General features: G+C 40.3%; 1 protein-coding gene across 1 annotated transcript in view; it reads right to left on the bottom strand.

Annotated features, from left to right (window-relative positions):
* Med (Smad/Smad4 homolog Medea) overlaps positions 1 to 20,165 on the bottom strand; it is a 221,038-nt gene that overhangs the window by 135,674 nt on the left and 65,199 nt on the right. The window contains 1 exon segment of the mRNA XM_068389895.1: positions 17,068 to 17,242. Coding sequence (XP_068245996.1) covers positions 17,068 to 17,242 — 175 coding nt within the window.

The raw sequence follows: 20,165 nt of genomic DNA, 5'->3' as shown, positions 1-20,165 counted from the left end.
AAACGTACACTACCGTAACTTATTCTAACTTACACTAAGTGAACTTTAATCTAACTTAGCTTATTCATTTTTTCTTACTTTTATATTTTATATTTTTTATTTTCTTTTTTTCTTTTTGATGATTAATTTTAATCACTTTCACTCTCTCCCACTTAAAATCGATTGAATTTTTTTCTCTTCACTCTTTGCGTTTTCTTTGAACCACTTCCTTCCTCTTCATCACTAGTTCGCTTCGTAGTTTTTTTAAAGAAGTTATCGATAGAAAGTTGCTTGGTACGGCTTTTCAGAATGTTTCGAAAATGAGTTAGGCAAACATCATCGAACTGCGCAACTACACGACAAACCTGCAATTTTTTGGGATGGTATTTATCGATGAAGTCGACCACATCTTGATATTTTCCTATCATCTCTTTTATTTGCGCCGAACCTAACACGTTCTACCTCCTCGATCCCTTCCTTGTTATCACTCATGTGCTCAGACATAGCATGGAGTTCCTTGAGCTCCTCTGTAGTAAGTTCGTCGTGATGTTCGGCGACGAGTTCCATGATGTCATCTGCGTCGACCTCCAGACTCATGGACTTGCCAAGGGAGACGATTTCCTCTACATCTTCCGCTGCACCCACCACGGGATCAGGTTCGGGGTCAAAACCCTCAAAATCTCGGGGAGAAACTGCATCAGGCCACAGCTTCCAGGCAGAATTCAGTGTCCGTCGAGTTACTCTCACCCAAGCCTGATCTATGATCTTCAAGCAGTGCACGATGTTAAAGTGGCTTTTCCAAAATTCACGCAAAGTTAAGTTTATGCTTTGCGTGACATTAAAGCACTCCTTGAATAGGTGCTTGGTGCAGAGCTTCTTGAAGTTCGAGATAACTTGCTGGTCCATGGGCTGGAGGATAGAGGTGGTATTTGGTGGGGGGTGAGCAGGTGCATTGTCAAGGCATAGCAGGCACTTTTAAAGGCAATTTCTGCTCATGATGATACTTCTCCACAGAAGGACTGAAAACTTGGTTAACCCATTGGACAAAGAACTGCCTAGTGACCCAGGCCTTTGAGTTGGATCGCCAGAAAACATGAAGCTTGTCCTTATCCACATTCTGTGCCTTAAAGGCCCTAGGGTTCTCGGAACGGTAAACCAGTAAGGGATTGACTTTAAAGTCCCTGCTAGCGTTAGCACATAGGGCAAGAGTCAACCGATCCTTCATTGGCTTATGCCCAGGCAATTTCTTCTCTTCGGCGGTGATGTAGGTTCGACTGGGCATCTTCCAAAACAGCCCGGTTTCATCATAATTAAACACCTGCTGCTCTACATAGCCTTCTTCCTGCACGGTCCTTTCAAAGCTCTTCACAAAGTCAGCTGCAGCCTTTGTGTCCGCACTAGCAGCCTCTCCGTGGCGAACAACTGAATGAATCCCGGACCGTTTCTTAAATTTCTCAAACCAGCCACGAGATGCCTTGAAATCGTCTGAGGAAGGTTCGGTTGAACTCTCCCAGGCATCAACCCCAGAGCTCGCCTCCTTCAAGTCAGTGAAGATGGCGTGCGCCTTCTCGCAAATGATAGTTTCGGTGATGGTGTCGCCAACAATCTCTCTGTCCTTGATCCAGATTAGCAGAAGTCGTTCCATCTCTTCTATGACAGGACTATGACGTTTTGAAATGATGGTGATCCCCTTAGAAGGTTTCACTGCTTTAATGGCTTCTTTCTGTTTCAAGATTGTCGAGATCGTCGACATATTTCGGCCATATTCTTTTGCAAGTTCACTCACGCTCATGCTTTTCAATAATTTCTTGCTTTACTTCTAAAGAAAGCATTTCCTTCTTCCTTTTCTCACCACTACCACTACCACTTGCAAAACTACGCCTTTTAAGACCCATGCTTTACGTAAAAAACCGTAAAAGGATGTACGTAAATAATCACGATTAAAATACAGTTAATAGCAGAACGCACAGCGCACAACCACACGAAGCCGACGAGAACAGAGGAATGACCCATGCCATGCTAATTGAGGGTCCCTCCGAGGTCGAAGTGCTGCCTTCTATCGGCGGAAATAAAAAATACATCCGGCGATATGAGTACCGTCTACGCGTACAGGAATTGTTTACTTCGGGTGTCGAAAAAAAACTCGGGTGTAGAGTAGGAACGTGTTCGAATTGTACTTCGCGTGTCGAAAAATTCTGATACAACCGGTACGACAAAAATTGCTAACTTCGTATGTCAAAATAAAATTCGTGTGTAGTCGAAAAATTGCTCGAATTTTACTACGGATGTTGGAAAATTCGGATGTAGATACGTTCGTATGTAGAGGTTCCACTGTACTTTGTTATTGTTGACTTAACACAAACAAAATGGCTTTTCTGTTATGCGCCGTGTAAATGTTTATTAACCCTTTTACCCCCAAAGGACGTACTGGTACATTTCACAAAAGCCATCCCTTTACCCCCATGGACGTACCGGTACGTCCTTGCAAAAAAATGCTATAAAAATTTGTTTTTCATATTTTTTGATAATTTTTTGAGAAAATTCAGGCATTTTCCAAGAGAATGAGACCAACCTGACCTCTCTATGACAAAAATTAAGGCTGTTAGAGCAATTTAAAAAAAATATACTGCAAAATGTGCTGGGAAAAAAATAACCCCTTGGGGGTTAAGGGCTGGAAATTTCCAAATACCCCGGGGGTAAAAGGGTTAAGGATATAGCAAGTAAAATATTTGTAATATTGCTTGAATGTGTAAATGCATTTGCTTGTTTATTATGATCAGCGATGAAACAAATCAATGTTGTCTGTTCTAGGCAGCATTTATCAGGGAAAGCTTTATATACAAACGCTCTTATTTCCATTATTTTTGAATTACTATGGATAAAGTAAGTAAAACAAAATTAATAACATTATTACTTCATAACCAACACTTGGTAAGAAATCTGTGGCTGCAAAAGCTAACTTATACAGATGTGTGAATGAGTTCGTTTGTTAGTTATGATAGGTGATGAAACGTAAACAAAGCAATGGTTTCGGTTCGGTTTAATGTTGCGTGTTTAGCAAAACCATGATTAGAAGGGTTTTTATTTCTTTTATTTTGGATTTTTAAGTATACTGTACAACGAAAGCTAGCATGTGCACTAATGGTCTTCTTATGCGCAGAAATATACGATATGTTTCTGCTTGTGCAATGTACAGCTAGACTATTTTCAACAATATATGCTTAAATACACTAAAAACTGTTTTCCTGAATCTGACCTGCTGAAAAGAGTGCGTCTTATATGCCCGTGTGTCTTATGGGCCGTCAAATACGGTATATATGAGCAACCCAGTCCAAATTTCTTAAAAGAATTATGCTAGAATAGGATTTTAACCTTCAGCTTTCCTGGTTTTTAACCAAGAGACTTTGAGAACAGGGGATTACTGTAGTGGGAGGTGCTGGTTCAGGAGTTAAATCAATTTAGTTTGAGGTTAACAGGTCATACTGCACTTACAACAAACTAATATCACATTCAAATAAAAAAATGATATTCTCATAAAATAAATTTTTTAACATACTTACCCGCTGGTTATATAAAAATAGCTTTAGTCCTCTGACGTCCGGCAGAAATTCAAAACTCGCTGCTTCCATGAATCCCCAGATTTTCCATGCCCATATAATGTCTCTAGAGGGGAGGAGGGGGGGGAATAAACGTTGCATAACCAGCGGGTAGGTATGTTCAAAAATTTATTTGACAGGTATTGCTCGACTTACGACCTATGCGACATATGACTATTCGACTTTACAACCATTTTTTCAGGGTGATGACGTCACAAGTTTATCGGAAATAGGACGAACATTCCCTTGAAAATAATCTATTTTCTTGTATACATATAAAATGATTTATCTTGGTAAATTATTATTTTCTTTTATTGTTAATATTCAGTATTTATTTTCAGTTAAAAATACATTAAGAAAAGTTTTAATATCTGTCGAGTTCATATTATGTGTGGTGACGTCACATCACCGGCGGAATGCGTCCGGGCAATACAGTGATTTCCTTCCAATAGGCTAACGAATAATATTAGCATCTCCATTATCGAAATATTAAATAACGATATAAAGTATTTTGAAAGTCTGTATCGGTTGTCATGAGTACTACGTAACGTAAATTTGACTGTACGCTACTTTTTTTAATCTCTGATAATGGATCGATGTTTATCTAAAGAAAATATACTAATAGGGAAAATATTTTCTTGAAAATAATATATTTCCTTTTACATTATAAAAATAAAATACTTTTGTTTGTTAAGTTAGTATTTTCTTTTCATTTCTTGCGAGAAACATAGAAAATGAATTTACATATTTTGCAAGTCATTCTTCGTAGAGTTTACTGTATGTCACGTGTCTTGTGACGTCATGTATCTGGCGGAAGCGCGCTGAACAATCCGAATGATTTTCTTTCATTGTTACCGAGTAATCTTATTGCAGCATTCACATCATCGAAACCCCCAGTAACGATATCAAGCGTTTTAGTGGTCTGTATCCTTAGTTAAAAGATTAGTACAACACCGTAAATTTAAGAAAAAAAGTCTGATGACGTCATATTTCTGGCGGAAGGCAAGAGGCAAATCAAGTGATTTCCTTCTGATGCGTTACTATTCCCATAATTGAAACATCGAATAATGATATATAGAATTTTTTAATAATTTTCAAAAGAAATATGAAGATACAACTGAATTAAAACAAAAAAAGAGAGAGAGAGAGAGAGAGAGAGAGAGAGAGAGAGAGAGAGAGAGAGAGAGAGAGAGAGAGAGAGAGAGGAGAGAGGAGAGAGAGAGAGAGAGAGAGAGAGAGAGAGAGAGAGAGAGAGAGAGAGAGGAGAGAGAGAGAGAGGAGAGAGAGAGAGAGAGAGAGAGAGAGAGAGAGAGAGAGAGAGAGAGAGAGAGAGAGAGAGAGAGAGTATTCCTTTTATAACTAATAATAAGGTCTATAAAGGAACTGTATGGAAAATGTGATACACTATAACATATTGGCGCTGATGTAATATGCATTATGAAGAAATTTCGAAAGTCAAGAAAATTATATAAATCAGTGTTATTCGCACTATATATACGTGCTCGTAATAGTAATACTGCACCGTGACCTTGAGATCAGCTGATGCAAAACCAAAAGTAAATCAAAAAGTATTTGTTGATTATTGATATGCTCAAGAAATTGAAAAAATACCTGTAAAATATAAATGTGCTTTAATAATCCACAATTAAACACAGTAATGTCTAATGAAATATAAAGGCTTAATATGGTACTAGAATACTGTATGAAGCTTTAAAATTGAACTAACCGTATGTGATTGCGAGAGCGAGCACACACACACACAGAAAGAGCTACAACGATTTCGCATTATACCTAATGATTAGACAAACTGTATGGAAACTGATTTCCTGTAACATATTGGCGTTGACGTGATATTCATCATGAAGATATTTCTAATAAGTTAAGAAATGATAAAAAAATATGCCATACGTATGTACGCCATATTTTGATACGGTAGGTAGCGGCACTTTCAGATCAGCTGATCATAACCAAAGGTAAACAAAATTTTCAGTATTCGATTGTAAAATGCTTCCAAAATTGATAAATAGGATACTGTACATAAATGCATTTATAGAGCATATGATATCCTATGAAACAAGAAAATGGAATAATGATAGACAGTAAGAAATATTGACAAAATATGATCCAGATGATTGTCGAATCATAACGTATCAAAATAAATTTACGGAAACTTTACTTTTCTAGTTCGACATACGGCGAACTAGACTTAAGACTCTCGGTCCCTATCTCGGTCATAAGTCGGCAACTATATGTATAATGAAAATATTTTTAAACATTAAACTTACCCGCTGGTTATATAAAAATAGCTGATTGACACCCTTGGTGGTGGGTTAGAGACAGCTACATTGTTGGAATATTACTTAAGACTTAATTAAAACAAGCTTAAGGGTTCGTAGCTGTTAAGGAAGCTGACTTCAATGATTCTCTGCCTCATTATGTCTGCTATCCTTATCAGATCCAGCGATCCACCCAGGGGGCTTAAGACCTCTAGGAGCTGTCAAACCGATAAATAACCTCTAAGCTGACAGGACCTCAACTAATACCCTTGTTCAAGGAGCCCTCAAGGAACAAAATGACCACCTGACTAAATCAAAGATTGCGGAAGATTGTCGACCAATCTCCACGTACAACCATAAAAATATATAAAAGTTCCAAGAGAAGAAAAGGGTACTAGGATTATGGGAACGTAGTAGTGGATCCTTCCCCCACTACTACACTCGCTGTTACGAATGGTCCCAGAGTGAAGCAGACCTCAAAAAGTCTGGACACGTTGCAAATAATGTGAAGCGAACACAGATTTATACCTCTAAAAGGTTGTGCTCTTAATGCTTTACAACGATCTATTCTGCCTGAAGGCCACCGAAGTTGTTACAGTTTGAGCTTCAAGCGTCTTGGCCTTTATAAAAACTTGCAGTCTGCCTTACTGCAAAGTGCATGAGCCTCTTAATTAAGAGTCTGATGAAGAATGAAAGAGCATTCTTCAACATCTGTAACAAGGACTTCTAGACAGAGCACCAAAGAGCTTCCGACTAGCCTCGCAACTCTTTCGTTCAGTTCAGATATAACTTCAGGACTCTTACTGAGCACAGGACTCTCTCTAACTCCTCGCCAGCTACATCCGAAAGGTTCGGAATCTCAAAAGCCTTGGGTCAAGGTTGAGAAGGGTTTTCGTTCTTGGCGAGAAAGCCTAACTGCAATGAGCAGATAGCTTTGTGATCTTGAAAAAACCAATCATTTAAGCTAAAGGCATGAATCCCACTGACCCTGTGAGCTGTCGCCAGACTGACTAAAAATAGTCTTTTCATCGTGAGGTCCTTAAATGAAGCTGAATGCAAAGGCACAAACCTGTCACCCATAATGAACTTCAGGACAATATTCAGATTCCAAACTGGTGAATCCTGGAGCTGTTGCTTTGATGTTTCAAACGATTTGAGAAGTTTCTGTAGGTCTTTAACATTAGAAAGGTCCAAGTCTTAGTGCCATGAATACGGTTGCTACATGCTCTTGTATCCTATGATGGTAGAGGATAACAAAATTGCATTTCCCTCGAAGATGTAACAGGAAGTCAGCAATCTGAGTTACCGAAGTACTGGGTGAGGAAAGAGAGTTGATTCTGTACCCCTCTCAAACAAACCTCATACCAAGATTGTTATACCTTGATGGAAGAGGTACTCCTTGCTCCTGCATTAGCTCAAGTTATTTCCTTCAAAAAAACCTCTAGGTCCTGTAGGTTTTTCAATAATCTGAAGAAAGTTAGATGAAAAGCTTGGAGATTTAGATGGTACCTTCCAAGAGGGGTTGTTTGAGTAAATCCACACGAAAAACTTCTTTGAGTGTCTACCATCCATTGCAGTACCCCTGTGAACCACTCTCTGAGGGCCAAAAGAGGACCAGAGTCAATCCGTTCATTCCATATGACATAAACTCTTGCATCACTTTGTAATGAATTGAACAGTGGAAAAGTGTACAAGTCCATGTCACGAGCTGTTTGACGCTCGGGGTCGCATTCTGCTTGATGGTTAACGTCGCGTCTTGCTAGACGCTCGACGTCGCGTCTTGCTAGACGCTCGACGTCGCGTCTTGCTAGACGCTCGACGTCGCGTCTTGCTAGACGCTCGACGTCGCGTCTTGCTAGACGCTCGACGTCGCGTCTTGCTAGACGCTCGACGTCGCGTCTTGCTAGACGCTCGACGTCTCGTCTTGCTAGACGCTCGACGTCTCGTCTTGCTAGACGCTCGACGTCACGTCTTGCTAGACGCTCGACGTGTCATGTTCCGCTGGAAACTCGACGTCCCGTTAGGTGGACGTTCGACGTCATGCCTGTTTGCTTGACTCCTTGGGTTAAAAATGGCTAAAATACGACATTTAACTAGGGAGTTGTAGAGACGTTCGTCATCAAGAACATCTCGACTAGTAGCCTCACTACGCTTGGTGTCCAGGTTTGAAGTTACCCGGTACCCAGGGTCCAGGCCTGCTACTCTCTTGTTGTTCAGAGGCCGATAAACTAGCATGAGCGAAGAGAGCTTCTGTTGCATATCTAGCAGCATAATAAAAATAGGGTCAAACTGTTGTGGTACTGGAGACGTCACGTCTACCACAAGCTCTCTTTCTACACCGTTTAAAAAACACGCAGAGCGTCCAGAAGACGATAACTAGTTTGACGGTGGAGAAGGAGCATGAACCGATGTCATGCTAGGCTCAGACAACTGTCCTGCAACTGGGTGAGTTGGACGTTATTTGACAGTTGCCGACATCCTAAAAGGATGTTTGGTAGGAGAGTTTTCTTCGGTAGAAAGAAAAAACGCTCAGGACTGCTCCAAACACAACAACCAGAAGATTGCTGTGTCATGATAGGACGCTGATTGACCATATCCACCTTCCTCTTCAGAGCTCTGGAAGTTTAAACCAGCTTCGTCTGGGCGCTGCGTCATCCGAAGATGACGAAAAAACTTTCACCTCACCTTCCTATGATGAAGGTGAGCGTCCTGGGAAGCGTTAAGTATGCTCGAGTAGGTGCCTGCTCGGGAGCTAAAGCCTCTCGTTCCCTTTGACGTTCGACATTCCTTCTCCCAGGGAATAGGGAGCTGGAAGGAGTTATTTTTTTTTTTTTTTTTTTTTAAATCAACATTCCTTGGAAGAGGGCTAAGGATTAGAAGAACGACAGGTCCTAACAGACGCACCCTCTATTTGCGGATTGGTGCTTAGACCGAAACAAAGAGCCCAAAACTGGACAACTTCCTCCTATACACGAACCTTCAGGTATTGCTTGAAGTTCGGATGGATGATCATGTGGAAGTAAGCATCCTGGAGATCTAAAGAGACCATTCAGTGGACCTTTCCTACTGCTATAAGGACTGATTTCAAAGTCTTCATGGAGAACTTTGTCTTCTGAACAAGGCGTTGAGAGCAGTGACATCCAGGACCGGGCAATAGCCTCCCTCTCCAAGTATAGACACATTTGATGTTGCATAGCCTGTCTCTTAGGCTCCTCTCTGTATTTGGCAGAGAGGTCTATCGGAGTCACTAATAAAGGAGGTTTCACTAGGAAAAAGATTTCGCATCCATTTTTTAGTGAAAGCACGGACCAAAGGTCTGCTCCTCTCCTCTCCCAGGCTCGTTAGAAGTAGTTAAGTCTGGCTCCTACTGTTGTCTGTGCAGTTCAGAGAAAAAATATGCAGAAACTTTCTTGCTGATTAAGACACCAAAACCTGTCTCTTTGACCAACTCTTGAGGGAAAAGAGAGGAAGAAAAAAGGGGGAGGTGCAAAGTTATCCTGCTTCATTGCCTGCATGGCATACCTGATAAAAAAGCTGGCTTCATAGGTTTTAATGCCTCATTGCATCCAGTCTCTCATCATCCTCAAGCTCTATTAGATGATTGAGAATTTTTCTATGTGCAACGACTTCTCTCACAAAGCTGGTTGTACTGCAGCATTGTTGCTCAGGGTTTTGACGGAGGATCAGACTCAAGACCCCAAAGACCTAAGTCCACAAGCACACAGAAAAAAGGGCACACTGCCTTCTCTCACAAAAGCACTAATGCACTTCCTGCTGCTTCAGCTGAAAGTGTTGCTGCACCAACATCTGCAGTTAGGCTCTTTATGCTGCCTTGAGGACGCACTATTGCACTGCCCTACCAGCACCATCTTAGTAAACAGAGACTCCTTTGACGCCTTCCTTAGCGAAAACCCTGAAGGTAACAGGCACAAAATCAATTGGAAACCCTTTAGAAAAAAACATCATGAGTTTCTTAAATCCAACTGAAGGGAGAAGGATCTTAAGAACTTCTATGAGAATTCCACTAAAAGATAAATAGGGGAAAAGAGATTGTCAATCCCTTCCTCCTACAAGTCTCTAACTGAGGGAAAAGAGATTGTCAATCCCTTCCTCCTACAAGTCTCTAACTGAGGTAGAGATGTCGAGATGTCTAGTTTCCTAGGAGTCAACTCCTTAAGGTCCTGAATTCTGGCCTCAATGCTTTTAGAGGTTTAATTCTCGCTCTCCAACAGACACCAAAAGTTAGTTCAAGCGGGTCTTGGTCTGAGAAAATAATATCTTTCCACTTAATATTTATTTCTGTATCTTTTAATATAGTGCCTGGCGTAACAATGTTCCAACGCTAGACCCTCAAGGTCATTATGATCGGAACTAAGACGATCGCGATCTTGACACTAGTCGTCAAGTCCAACTGCTGGACTCTTGACGCCATGCAACTGTTTGACGCTCGGTGTCACCTCCAACTGCTAGACACTCGACGTCAAGTCCAACTGGTGGAAGCTTGACGCCATGGAACTGCACGACACTTGGCGTCACGTCTAACTGCCTAACATTCGACATCAAGTCCAACTGTTGGAAGCCAGACGCCATGCAACAGTTTGGCGTTCAGCATCACGTGACTCTCGGAACAATGCCGTTCACGATTCAGACGCTCGCGATCTAGACGCTCAGAGCTATGCTCGACACGCGGCGTCACGTCCCACTGCTTGACGCTCAACGTCACATAACTGCTTGACGTTCGGCATCATGTCTAACTGCTTGACGCTCGACGTCACATAACTGCTTGACGTTCGGCATCATGTCTAACTGCTTGACACTTGACGTCAAGTCCAACTGCTGGAAGCTTGACGCTCAGCGCCATGTGACTTTCAGAACAATGACGCTCGTGATTAAAAACGCTCGCAATTGAGACGCTTGGAACTATGCCGATCGTGTCTAGAACGGTCGATCAACGAACAAGAGAGACAAAGAAGTTGCACTAAGTCACAAACATCGTGTCAAACTCTTACAGAAGCGTTAGAAGCTAGCCTTGCTGAACGCTCTATGGCCAAAGCTCTGCGTTCGGTGTTAGAAAACACTTTTACCTCGCCTTACATATGGCGAGGGCGAGTGTTCTGGGAATCGTCAACAGGAACACTCGAGGGGACTGCTGCTCGGATCTCACAAGACGCTCGGCACCAGGCTAACGCCTCACGCTTCCTTTCGCCGATCGACATTCCTTCTCCCATGGGTCAGGGAGCTTGGAAGAGGTCTAAGGCTAGGATAACGACAGGTCCGAACAGAAGCTCCCTCCACTGTATTGAATAAATTCACTACACTAATTTAGCACTAAAAACTTGCACTTTTAAACTCTTTGGCATAAGACCAAAAGTAGACATGCCTGTTGTGAGAGATCTTACTATTCTGTCAAGGGCTTGAATGAGAATGCAATAGGTATTGAATCCTATAAAAAAATGTAACAAAAAATATTATATAAAATATTAAATGAATAGATATAGGAATAAAGAATATATATAAATATAAACAACCCTTATAACTTAAGGGTTTCCAAAAAAGATGATTAGCCACATTTTACAATTGGAACATGTATATATATTATACGAAAAAATTTAGTATTCCCAAATACAAACAAGTAAACAACGATACAAAGAATCGTGAGACTAAATCGATTGTCATGAAAACTACGTCGTGAAAATTAACTGTACGCTAATTTTCTTTAATCGCTACAAAAAGATTAGCTAAAGAAAAAATACTAAAAGGACAAATATTATTGTAAAATAACATATTCCTTTTTATCTTTTACAACTTAAATACTTTGGTTTTTAAGAATTTATTTTTCATAAATAACGACACAAAGAAAATTGTAATACTGTATCGATTGACTGAGAACTGCGCAGCGTAAATCAAACTGAACGCTAGTTTAGTTAATCTTTGAACACAGATCGAAGATTATCTAAAGCAAGTACAGTGGAACCTCTACACACGAACGTATCTACATCCACATTTTCCAACATACGAAGTAAAATTCGACCAAATTTTTGACTCTACACCCGAAGTAAACATTACGCCATTGAGCGTCGAGTGCTCAGTTCTCTATTCTTGTGTGTATTGTGTGGTTGTCCTCTGTTTGGTCTGTTATTAACAGTGCTTATTTTCTTCCTTTTTTCACATTTCCTTTTTGATTTTACCTATAATCATGGTGCCTAAGAAGCTAAATTTCAGTACAGGAAGAAGGCAATTCTTTCATTAGAATTGAACCAAGAAATTATAGAAAAACATGAGAGCAGTGTGCATGTGAGTGATACTGTATGGCTAAACAATATGGCCGGAATAGGCCTATGATCTCGAGGATCATCAAGCTGAAGGCAGCCATTAAAGCAAATAACCATCGAAGGTGATCACCATTATTACAAGACATCTTAACAATACCCTGGAAGAGACAGAACGCCTTTTGTTGATAGGGATAAAGGACAAAGAGATTGTTGGCAACGATCATTTGTGAGAAGGGCCAGTGTGATGAACAGAAAGAAAGAAAAAAGTGAAGCAAAGAAAACCATGATAGCATTAACAAGCTCTTTTAAATAAGACTTCTCTCTTTTTCTGTTTCTCTCTAAACATAGCATTAACATGTTCTTTAAATAAAATATCTCTCTCTCTCTCTCGTTCTTCTTCGCTGTTATAGTGTTAGATACGTCTATTATTTTTTTTCCGAGAGAGAGAGAGAGAGAGAGAGAGAGAGAGAGAGAGAGAGAGAGAGAGAGAGAGAGAGAGAGAGAGAGAGATTAAACCAAAATGTGTTTAGAATACATATGATTTTTAACAGCGTCAACGAGTTGAAAAACAATTAAATGTAACTTAGATAATAACAGCTAATCTGAATTCCTTTATTAACTAAAACAAATATTGATACAAACACACTCGTGTGCGTATGCACAAACACACACACAGGTGAAAAAATTGCTACGCAGTAAGTGATGAAAATAAAAAATCAAAAGAAAAAAAATGTAAAAAATATGAAATATAAAAATAAAAAAAAAAATAAACAAGCTAAGTTAGATTAAAATTTTCGTAGTGTAAGTTACGGTATGTTATCGCAGTCACCATCTCTACCTCCTCGCCGATCGTGTCTCCTCGTGCGTGTGTGTGTGTTTGCGCATACGCACACGAGTGTGTTTGTATCAATATTTCTTTTAGTTAATAAAGGAATTCCGATTCGCTGATATTGTTTTTTTAGTTACATTTAACTGTCTTTCAACTCGTTAACGCTATTAACCCTGGATAGGTACGGTCCTCGGACACCCCTTTAAGGGTATACTCGGACGCGAACGACCCCGACGCCAAAAAAAATTCTTGAAAAATCAGTTTTTGCAGTAACCTCCTTTTTTCTTTTGCCAAAAAAAACTTCAATGAATGCTTAAAACAACTGTAAAGATAAATACTACTCATCTGCAGAAAAACTATTTATTATAAATATTTTAAAAAATTAAGTAGAAAAAAAAAAAGACCTGACATAAAAATTCATAAAAAAAAAGTTTATACATATATACACAAATCCTTTTAGGAATTGATTCTTGAATGTTTAGGACACATCTTGATGTATTTTGGATGAAGTCAGACCCATGGAGGTGAAGATCTGAAATGAGAAAAAAAGGGTAACTTTTTTTGGCCAAAAAAAATTGTCCAAATTTCATGAATTTTTTTGGGTACCCAAATGAAATAGGAAGTGGCTAATTTTTTTAGGGAATAAACATATGTTATCCTAAAATAGAAATATGTAAAAAAATCTTCATTATTTTGTAAATTACATTTATATCAGGGGCCATATCTAAAGGTAATTTTTTGAGTACTTGGAAATTTCGTAAAAAAATACATATATTTAATATATAATATGATATTTATGCAGGTAAAAATATACCAAAATATCACAAATTTTATAGGGAACAAGAATATATATAGATAGGGCAGCTTACGCTTCGGATATGTCCACAAAATGGCCGCCAACCACACTGACTCAGACTCCCTAATCTGCCACTTGAAATGTAGGAAGGGTATGTCAATTTCAAGGTGTTATTTACTAATCTAATTATTATTGGATATGCATAAAAATTGTATGGTGGGTTGCTGGATAATTGTCGATTATTTTACGTTTATAAAATTAAAATTCTGACCCAAAAAATTTTTTTTGAAGGGAAATAAAATCGAAAAAAAAAATGTAAAACAATATTTTAGCTAAAAAAATTTGATGATATTCAATCAAAAAAAAAGTAAACAAAATTTTCCGACAAATAAACATCTAGAGGAATCATTACTCTGTGATAGTTCCTTAGTACGTAGTAATTTTGAAAGAATTGAGAAAAAACGAAAAAATGGCAATCACCGGAAAATCGAACACATACCTATATATACGCCATATCTGGCTAAAAAAAAGATAGGCATGGGTAGCCAGATCATCTAAAAACACTTTCCAACACTATAAAAATATAAGTTTTGCGACACTACTTGCCAATTCCTTACGGTAACATGACTAAGCAAAAAAATGCAAAACAAATAAAAAGGGGCACTCGTGGAAAAATGGCCATTCTAATATACGGCATTTCAGAAAAAAAAAATTTCAGCCACGTGCTAGGCAAACCATCAAGGCATATTTTCCGACAAATAAACATATAAATGAAATATTACTCTGTGATAGTTCCTTAGTACGTAGTAATTTTGAAAGAAATGGGAAAAAACGAAAAAATGGCAATCACAGGAAAATCGAACACATACTTATATATATGCCATATCTGGCTAAAAAAAAAATAGGCATGGGTAGCCAGATCATCTAGAAACACTTTCCAACACTATAAAAATATAAGTTTTGCGACACTACTTGCCAATTCCTTACGGTAACATGACTAAGCAAAAAAATGCAAAACAAATAATAAGGGGCACTCGCGGAAAAATGCCCAACATTCTAATATACGGGATCTCAGATAAAAAAAAAGACATGCACGTGTTAGCCCAACCATCAAGGCACACTTTCTAACACATAAACATGAAAAAAAAATCAATAATATACGGCAATTCCTTACTACGTAGTAAATTTTTACAAATATTGAAAAAAAAACAGAAATTGGCAACCGCAGTTAAATACCCAATATACCAATAACTACGTCGTATCTGACAAAAACAAAATCACGCATGGGTAGCCAGATCATCTAGACACACTTTCCAACACTAAAAAAGCAAAAGTTTTACGACACTATTTCGCAATATCTTACGGAAAAATGACTTGGCAAAAAAATGAAAAAAAATGAAAAAGGGACACTCGCGGTAAAATGCCCGACATTCTAATATACGACATCTCAGATAAAAAAAAAGACATGCACGTGTTAGCCCAACAATCAAGGCACACTTTCTAACACATAAACATGAAAAAAAAATGAATAATATACGGCAATTCCTTACTACGTAGTAATTTTTACAAATATTGAAAAAAAAACAGAAATTGGTAACCGCAGTTAAATACCCAATATACCAATAACTACGTCGTATCTGACAAAAACAAAGTCATGCATGGGTAGCCAGATCATCTAGACACACTTTCCAACACTAAACAAGCAAAAGTTTTACGACACTATTTGGCAATATCTTACGGAAAAATGACTTGGCAAAAAAATGAAAAAAAATGAAAAAGCGGCACTCGCGGTAAAATGGTCCTCGTGGTGATGAACGACATTTTAACTAAAAAAAAAAACATGCACATGGTAGCCAAACAATCCACCAAGACTTTCCACAACTGATAACCTATACAAGTTGCACCATTCTACGACAATTTCATAATACGTAATAACTTTGATAATTATGCAAACTACCTCAGAAGGGTAAACTCGGACGCGAACGACCCCGATGCGTCTCAGAAATCGGGGAAGGAGTACAGCTACAGCAATGCACATCTGGACACTACTAGAGCGTGTAGGGGAGACACCTTCTGCAGGTCGATCACCCACAAATTCAGTCACAGGGGTGAGTCACGTGAGAAAAACCTGTTTTTTTTTGACGCTCGGGGTCGCAAACGACCCACCGTACCTATCCAGGGTTAAAAATCATATGTACATAACACATTTTTGTTTAATCTCTCTCTCTCTCTCAGAAAAAATTAATAGACGTCTCTAACACTAACAGTGAATAAGAACAAAAAAAGAGAGAGAGAGAGAGAGAGAGAGAGAGAGAGAGAGAGAGAGAGAGAGAGAGAGAGAGAGAGTATTTATTTAAAGAACATGTTAACACCATGTCTACATTCTCGCCGATCGTCCGTCTCCTCCTGATGTAGCAAATGCTAAACCTGTGTTGGCCTGTCTCTAAGGTAAAGTGGCAATAAAACACATTTTTTAATTATTATTTCTTTATAATTATCTTTTTTACATGCTTCTTTCATATTATGCAGTTATGTTATTGTTGTGTAATTATGTGTAGCCATTTATTAAGGATTTATTATGGGTTTTTAGGCTGAGAAACGAATTTAATGAATTACCATGTATTCTTATGGGAAAATTCGTTTCTACGTCCGAACATTTTCTACATCCAAAGTTGGTTGTGGAACGAATTAAATTCGTATGTAGAGGTACCACTGTATACTAAAAGGACAAAATATTTTCTTAAAATAACAATCCTTTGATCTTATATAACTTAAATACTTTGTAAGATGGTATTCACTTATCATTCTTTGTAGAAAAAGAAAGAAATTACAAGTCATACTCTAGCTTACGTCATAAGACTGACGTCATGGAGTAGGCGTGGTGTTTACGTACCGCCATCATGCTTTTCGTTAGTATACAGAAGGTTGAAAACACTTCTAATCCTACCTTTTAAGCTATAAAAATAGCGATCAAATACCAAACAAAACCAATAAGCGAATGACAAGAACCATATTTGGGAATACATCACCAAGATAAGTGCTAAAATCCAGGTTAATAACGAGTGAATTCCAACGATGTTGTCGATGTGACCGGCAGGGAAAATCTGGGGATTCATGGAATAGTTCTGTGTAGCTCGCGTGAGGGCGCTAGTGTACACCTGGCTACTCTATCTGCTATTGCCACGAGTTTTGAATTTCTGCCGGACGTCAGAGGAATAAAGCCATTTTTATATAACCAGCGGGAAAGTTTAATGTTTAAAAATGTATACTAAGTTTAATCATAGTAAAATATAAAATTCTTTACCAAGGTCATGCTTACCTATTCCTGGAGACACAACACGTTCGTAGTGATAAGGGTTAACACAAACAGAATCACACTTCAGATCAAATGCAAACTGACAATATTTCACATGTTTCAGTTCATTTTTATGTAAATCTGGCCAGCGCCAGATTCTAGCATATATTACATGAGGAAAACCTTTCCTTCCAGCTACCTGCAAGTGAAAAAATACAATGACAGGCACTATTACCATTTTGAATAAGATGTGTTAATTATGCTTAAGTGCAAAGATGTTCAATGACTTGCAAGATACAGTATACACTAATGTATTTTCTACACATTAAGAATTATCAAATTTATAATCAACAAATATTCAAAAACTCTAAAGTTTAATTGTTCCGTCACTTTATACAAACCCTCACTATTTATATGGATATTACTTTTGGCATAGCTGAAAGACGAGCCATAAGACTTTTAGCGAGGGACAACTATCCCAACCACTAGTTAGCGGGAGGGGTTAGCTACCCCGTTCGCTTACACACACTTTTGCTTTTGGCTCGGGTAGAGTGTGGATGTTGCCGCTTTCCCCATCCATTGACTTCCTTTTGGAAATGGTTAGTAAAATTTTGGAATAAATTTCTTTTCTTTTTCTTTTTCAATGTGTGTGTGTGTGTGTGTGTGTGTGTGTGTGTGTGTGTGTGTGCTCTTCTTGTCGGCCTCGCACGTACTTGTCCTGGACCTGAGGGCCGCTCTTCCAGTACCTTTATGTCCTCTGTTGAGAAGAAACCCCACCACCTGTGTCCGTCCGGTAAAGGCTGGCGGTGTGACCAGGACAACACTTATCCTGAATGCAAGGAGCGGTCTGCCTCAAAGTCAAAGAAAAGTTGGACTTCATCACGGAACCCGCCTCCCAACAATCTCTTCCCAACTCTACTCCTTAATTGGAGAACAACCATGTAGTAGCGCAGATCATTTAACCCCAGGAAAACCACAGGGACCAAGGAACAGTACTGTTTCCCCTGAAGTTACAGTCCTGCCCCTTCTCCAAGAGAGTGCCTGTACTTTCTATTTGTTTCAGACTTGGCCATCCCTGGGCTTTACTGGTCCCCCTTCAAAGGAGGCATTGCTGAGACTCCTTCACCTGGGTGCTGAGAGGAAGGGAACTCCTGCTTCCTTGGAGGGGATCCTTCTCCTGTGAACGTTGCTCCTGATGTTATTGCTATGCAATTATTTCCTGCTGACACCGATGACGGCGCTCCCCCCTTTGCTGAGCCGACACTTCCGTCGAGGGTGGAGCAATGTCAGAGGCGAGATTCGCCTTCGGAAGAACATCTCTCTCGTTCGCAAGTGAGAACTTCTGTTCAGGGACCTTCTAGCGATCAACTTGTGTCGCCTCTGTCTGTCAGACCAGGTTCCCTCTCCGGAGGAACCTCATGGACGTACCCCTCCATGGGTTCGTCAGGTGTCAGAGTTTTTAATGCCTCACCACCCGTGACGTTCTCACACCCCCGGCAGTAAGCTATTCGTTACCCGTCAGCTGTGCATGAATCGCCAGCTGTTCGTTACTCGTCAACTGCGCAAGCCAAGCATTTGCCAAACACGCACTAGCCATTGCAGCATTCACCAACCAGGAGCCGCCATTGCTGCATTTGCTATCTTGCCACTCACTGGCACCTTGTTGTTCGCCCTCACATCGGTTGTCTAGACAGACTGCTCCACCTATTCCCTTGCAGGCTCACAAAGCGCCTGTTGCCAGGGGATCGTCACATGCTAGGAGACCAGATCGCCACGTGTGAGCATCACGGTGACAATTCCCAACGTGACCGGCATCGGGTACAGGATGAACGACCACAGGAAGAAGCGAAGCACACTACCGCCCTGATGGATCAGTGCCCAGCGAAGGCCCCAGCAGTCAGACTGGTGCCAAACTTGCCAGGTTAAGAAAGATAACCCTTTCTTTCAGGTGCCCAGACCTAAGGCCTTTGGCCTTCCGAAGGATCCTCAGGCCAGTACTGCAAGTGTGAGGGCACCTTCCTGGGTAGAAGCGCTGGTTAACGCAGTGCAACATGTGGTCACAGATTCTCTTTCGCATGCAGTCAACGGCCAGGATACCGAGGATTCCCCTGACGAGGTCAAATCTCCCTGGTTCCTCTCCTCCATCAGACCCCAGAAGGAGTTCAGTAGGTTCGGCTCTTTCAAGGCAAACTTGTCAGAAGATACCTTTCTCCCCCCTTTAAGAGGAAACGGGGAGAAGAGAGTCCAAGTACGTCTAGTTTCCTCCCAAGTAATGTGTGGCACAGAAATTACCAGCTGGGAAAAGGTGAAGTATTAGGCCAACTATCCCTTGAGAAGTGTCTCTGAAAGACTCTTTCCACCCCTCCCCTATAGAGGTGGTGCCTCTAGAACTCACTCTCTCCGCGCAGCTAAATGTCATTCCTCCCTCTCGAGAGGATCAGTGTCCCCTCAGAAAAGAGTCAGCCACAAGGCAGTCTCTTTTGGAGGAATACCTTCCACCACGCAGGGAACCGAAGGACTATAAAACCATGCCTAATTCCTCGGCAAGAGAGGTCGAGAGGAGCCTCATCTCCCAGGACGTCGATGGCCCATTATGACGATTCCGACCCACCTCAGGTTTCTATGGGTGAAAGCTTGGAGGTGGATGGACTATTTGATTATCAGGACAAACATTTGTCTAGAGCCCCTAGCCCCAAGTTGACAGAGGCTGAGCAATAGGAGTTGAAGCACACATTCTAGCAGGTTTTAGCCTGCATGAGAGTCATCAAAGACTTGTCAAACCCAGCGACAGCCCCTTAGGATGGCAAATACACAGTCCTAAACTATGTCTATGGTACTCAAGAGACCCCCAAGGCCCAGTGCAGCTTTGCCCTGGTCAGAAAGGTTGAAGAGAGCTAGAAAGAAGGCAGTGTCTCAAGCTACTGGCTCCTCCAACTTCCTCCGAGCAGGCTCCACCCCAAAACTCCTCCTGCTGCCGTTCGTGCAGCAGACGTAGTATGTGGTGACCAACGAGCCTCTTCCGGTTCTGCCTCTAGACCATTCTATAAAGGCACTAAACAGGGGAGTCTCCTTCGAGAGTGTCAGGTCTCTCATCCTCCCTCTCGGCTTTGGAGATCATTAAC

This window comes from Palaemon carinicauda, chromosome 16, assembly GCF_036898095.1.
Source record: "Palaemon carinicauda isolate YSFRI2023 chromosome 16, ASM3689809v2, whole genome shotgun sequence".
Classification (NCBI taxonomy): Eukaryota; Metazoa; Arthropoda; class Malacostraca; order Decapoda; family Palaemonidae; genus Palaemon; species Palaemon carinicauda.
The sequence above is the reverse complement of the archived record's forward strand: the minus strand, read 5'-3'. Positions and strand labels throughout refer to the sequence as shown.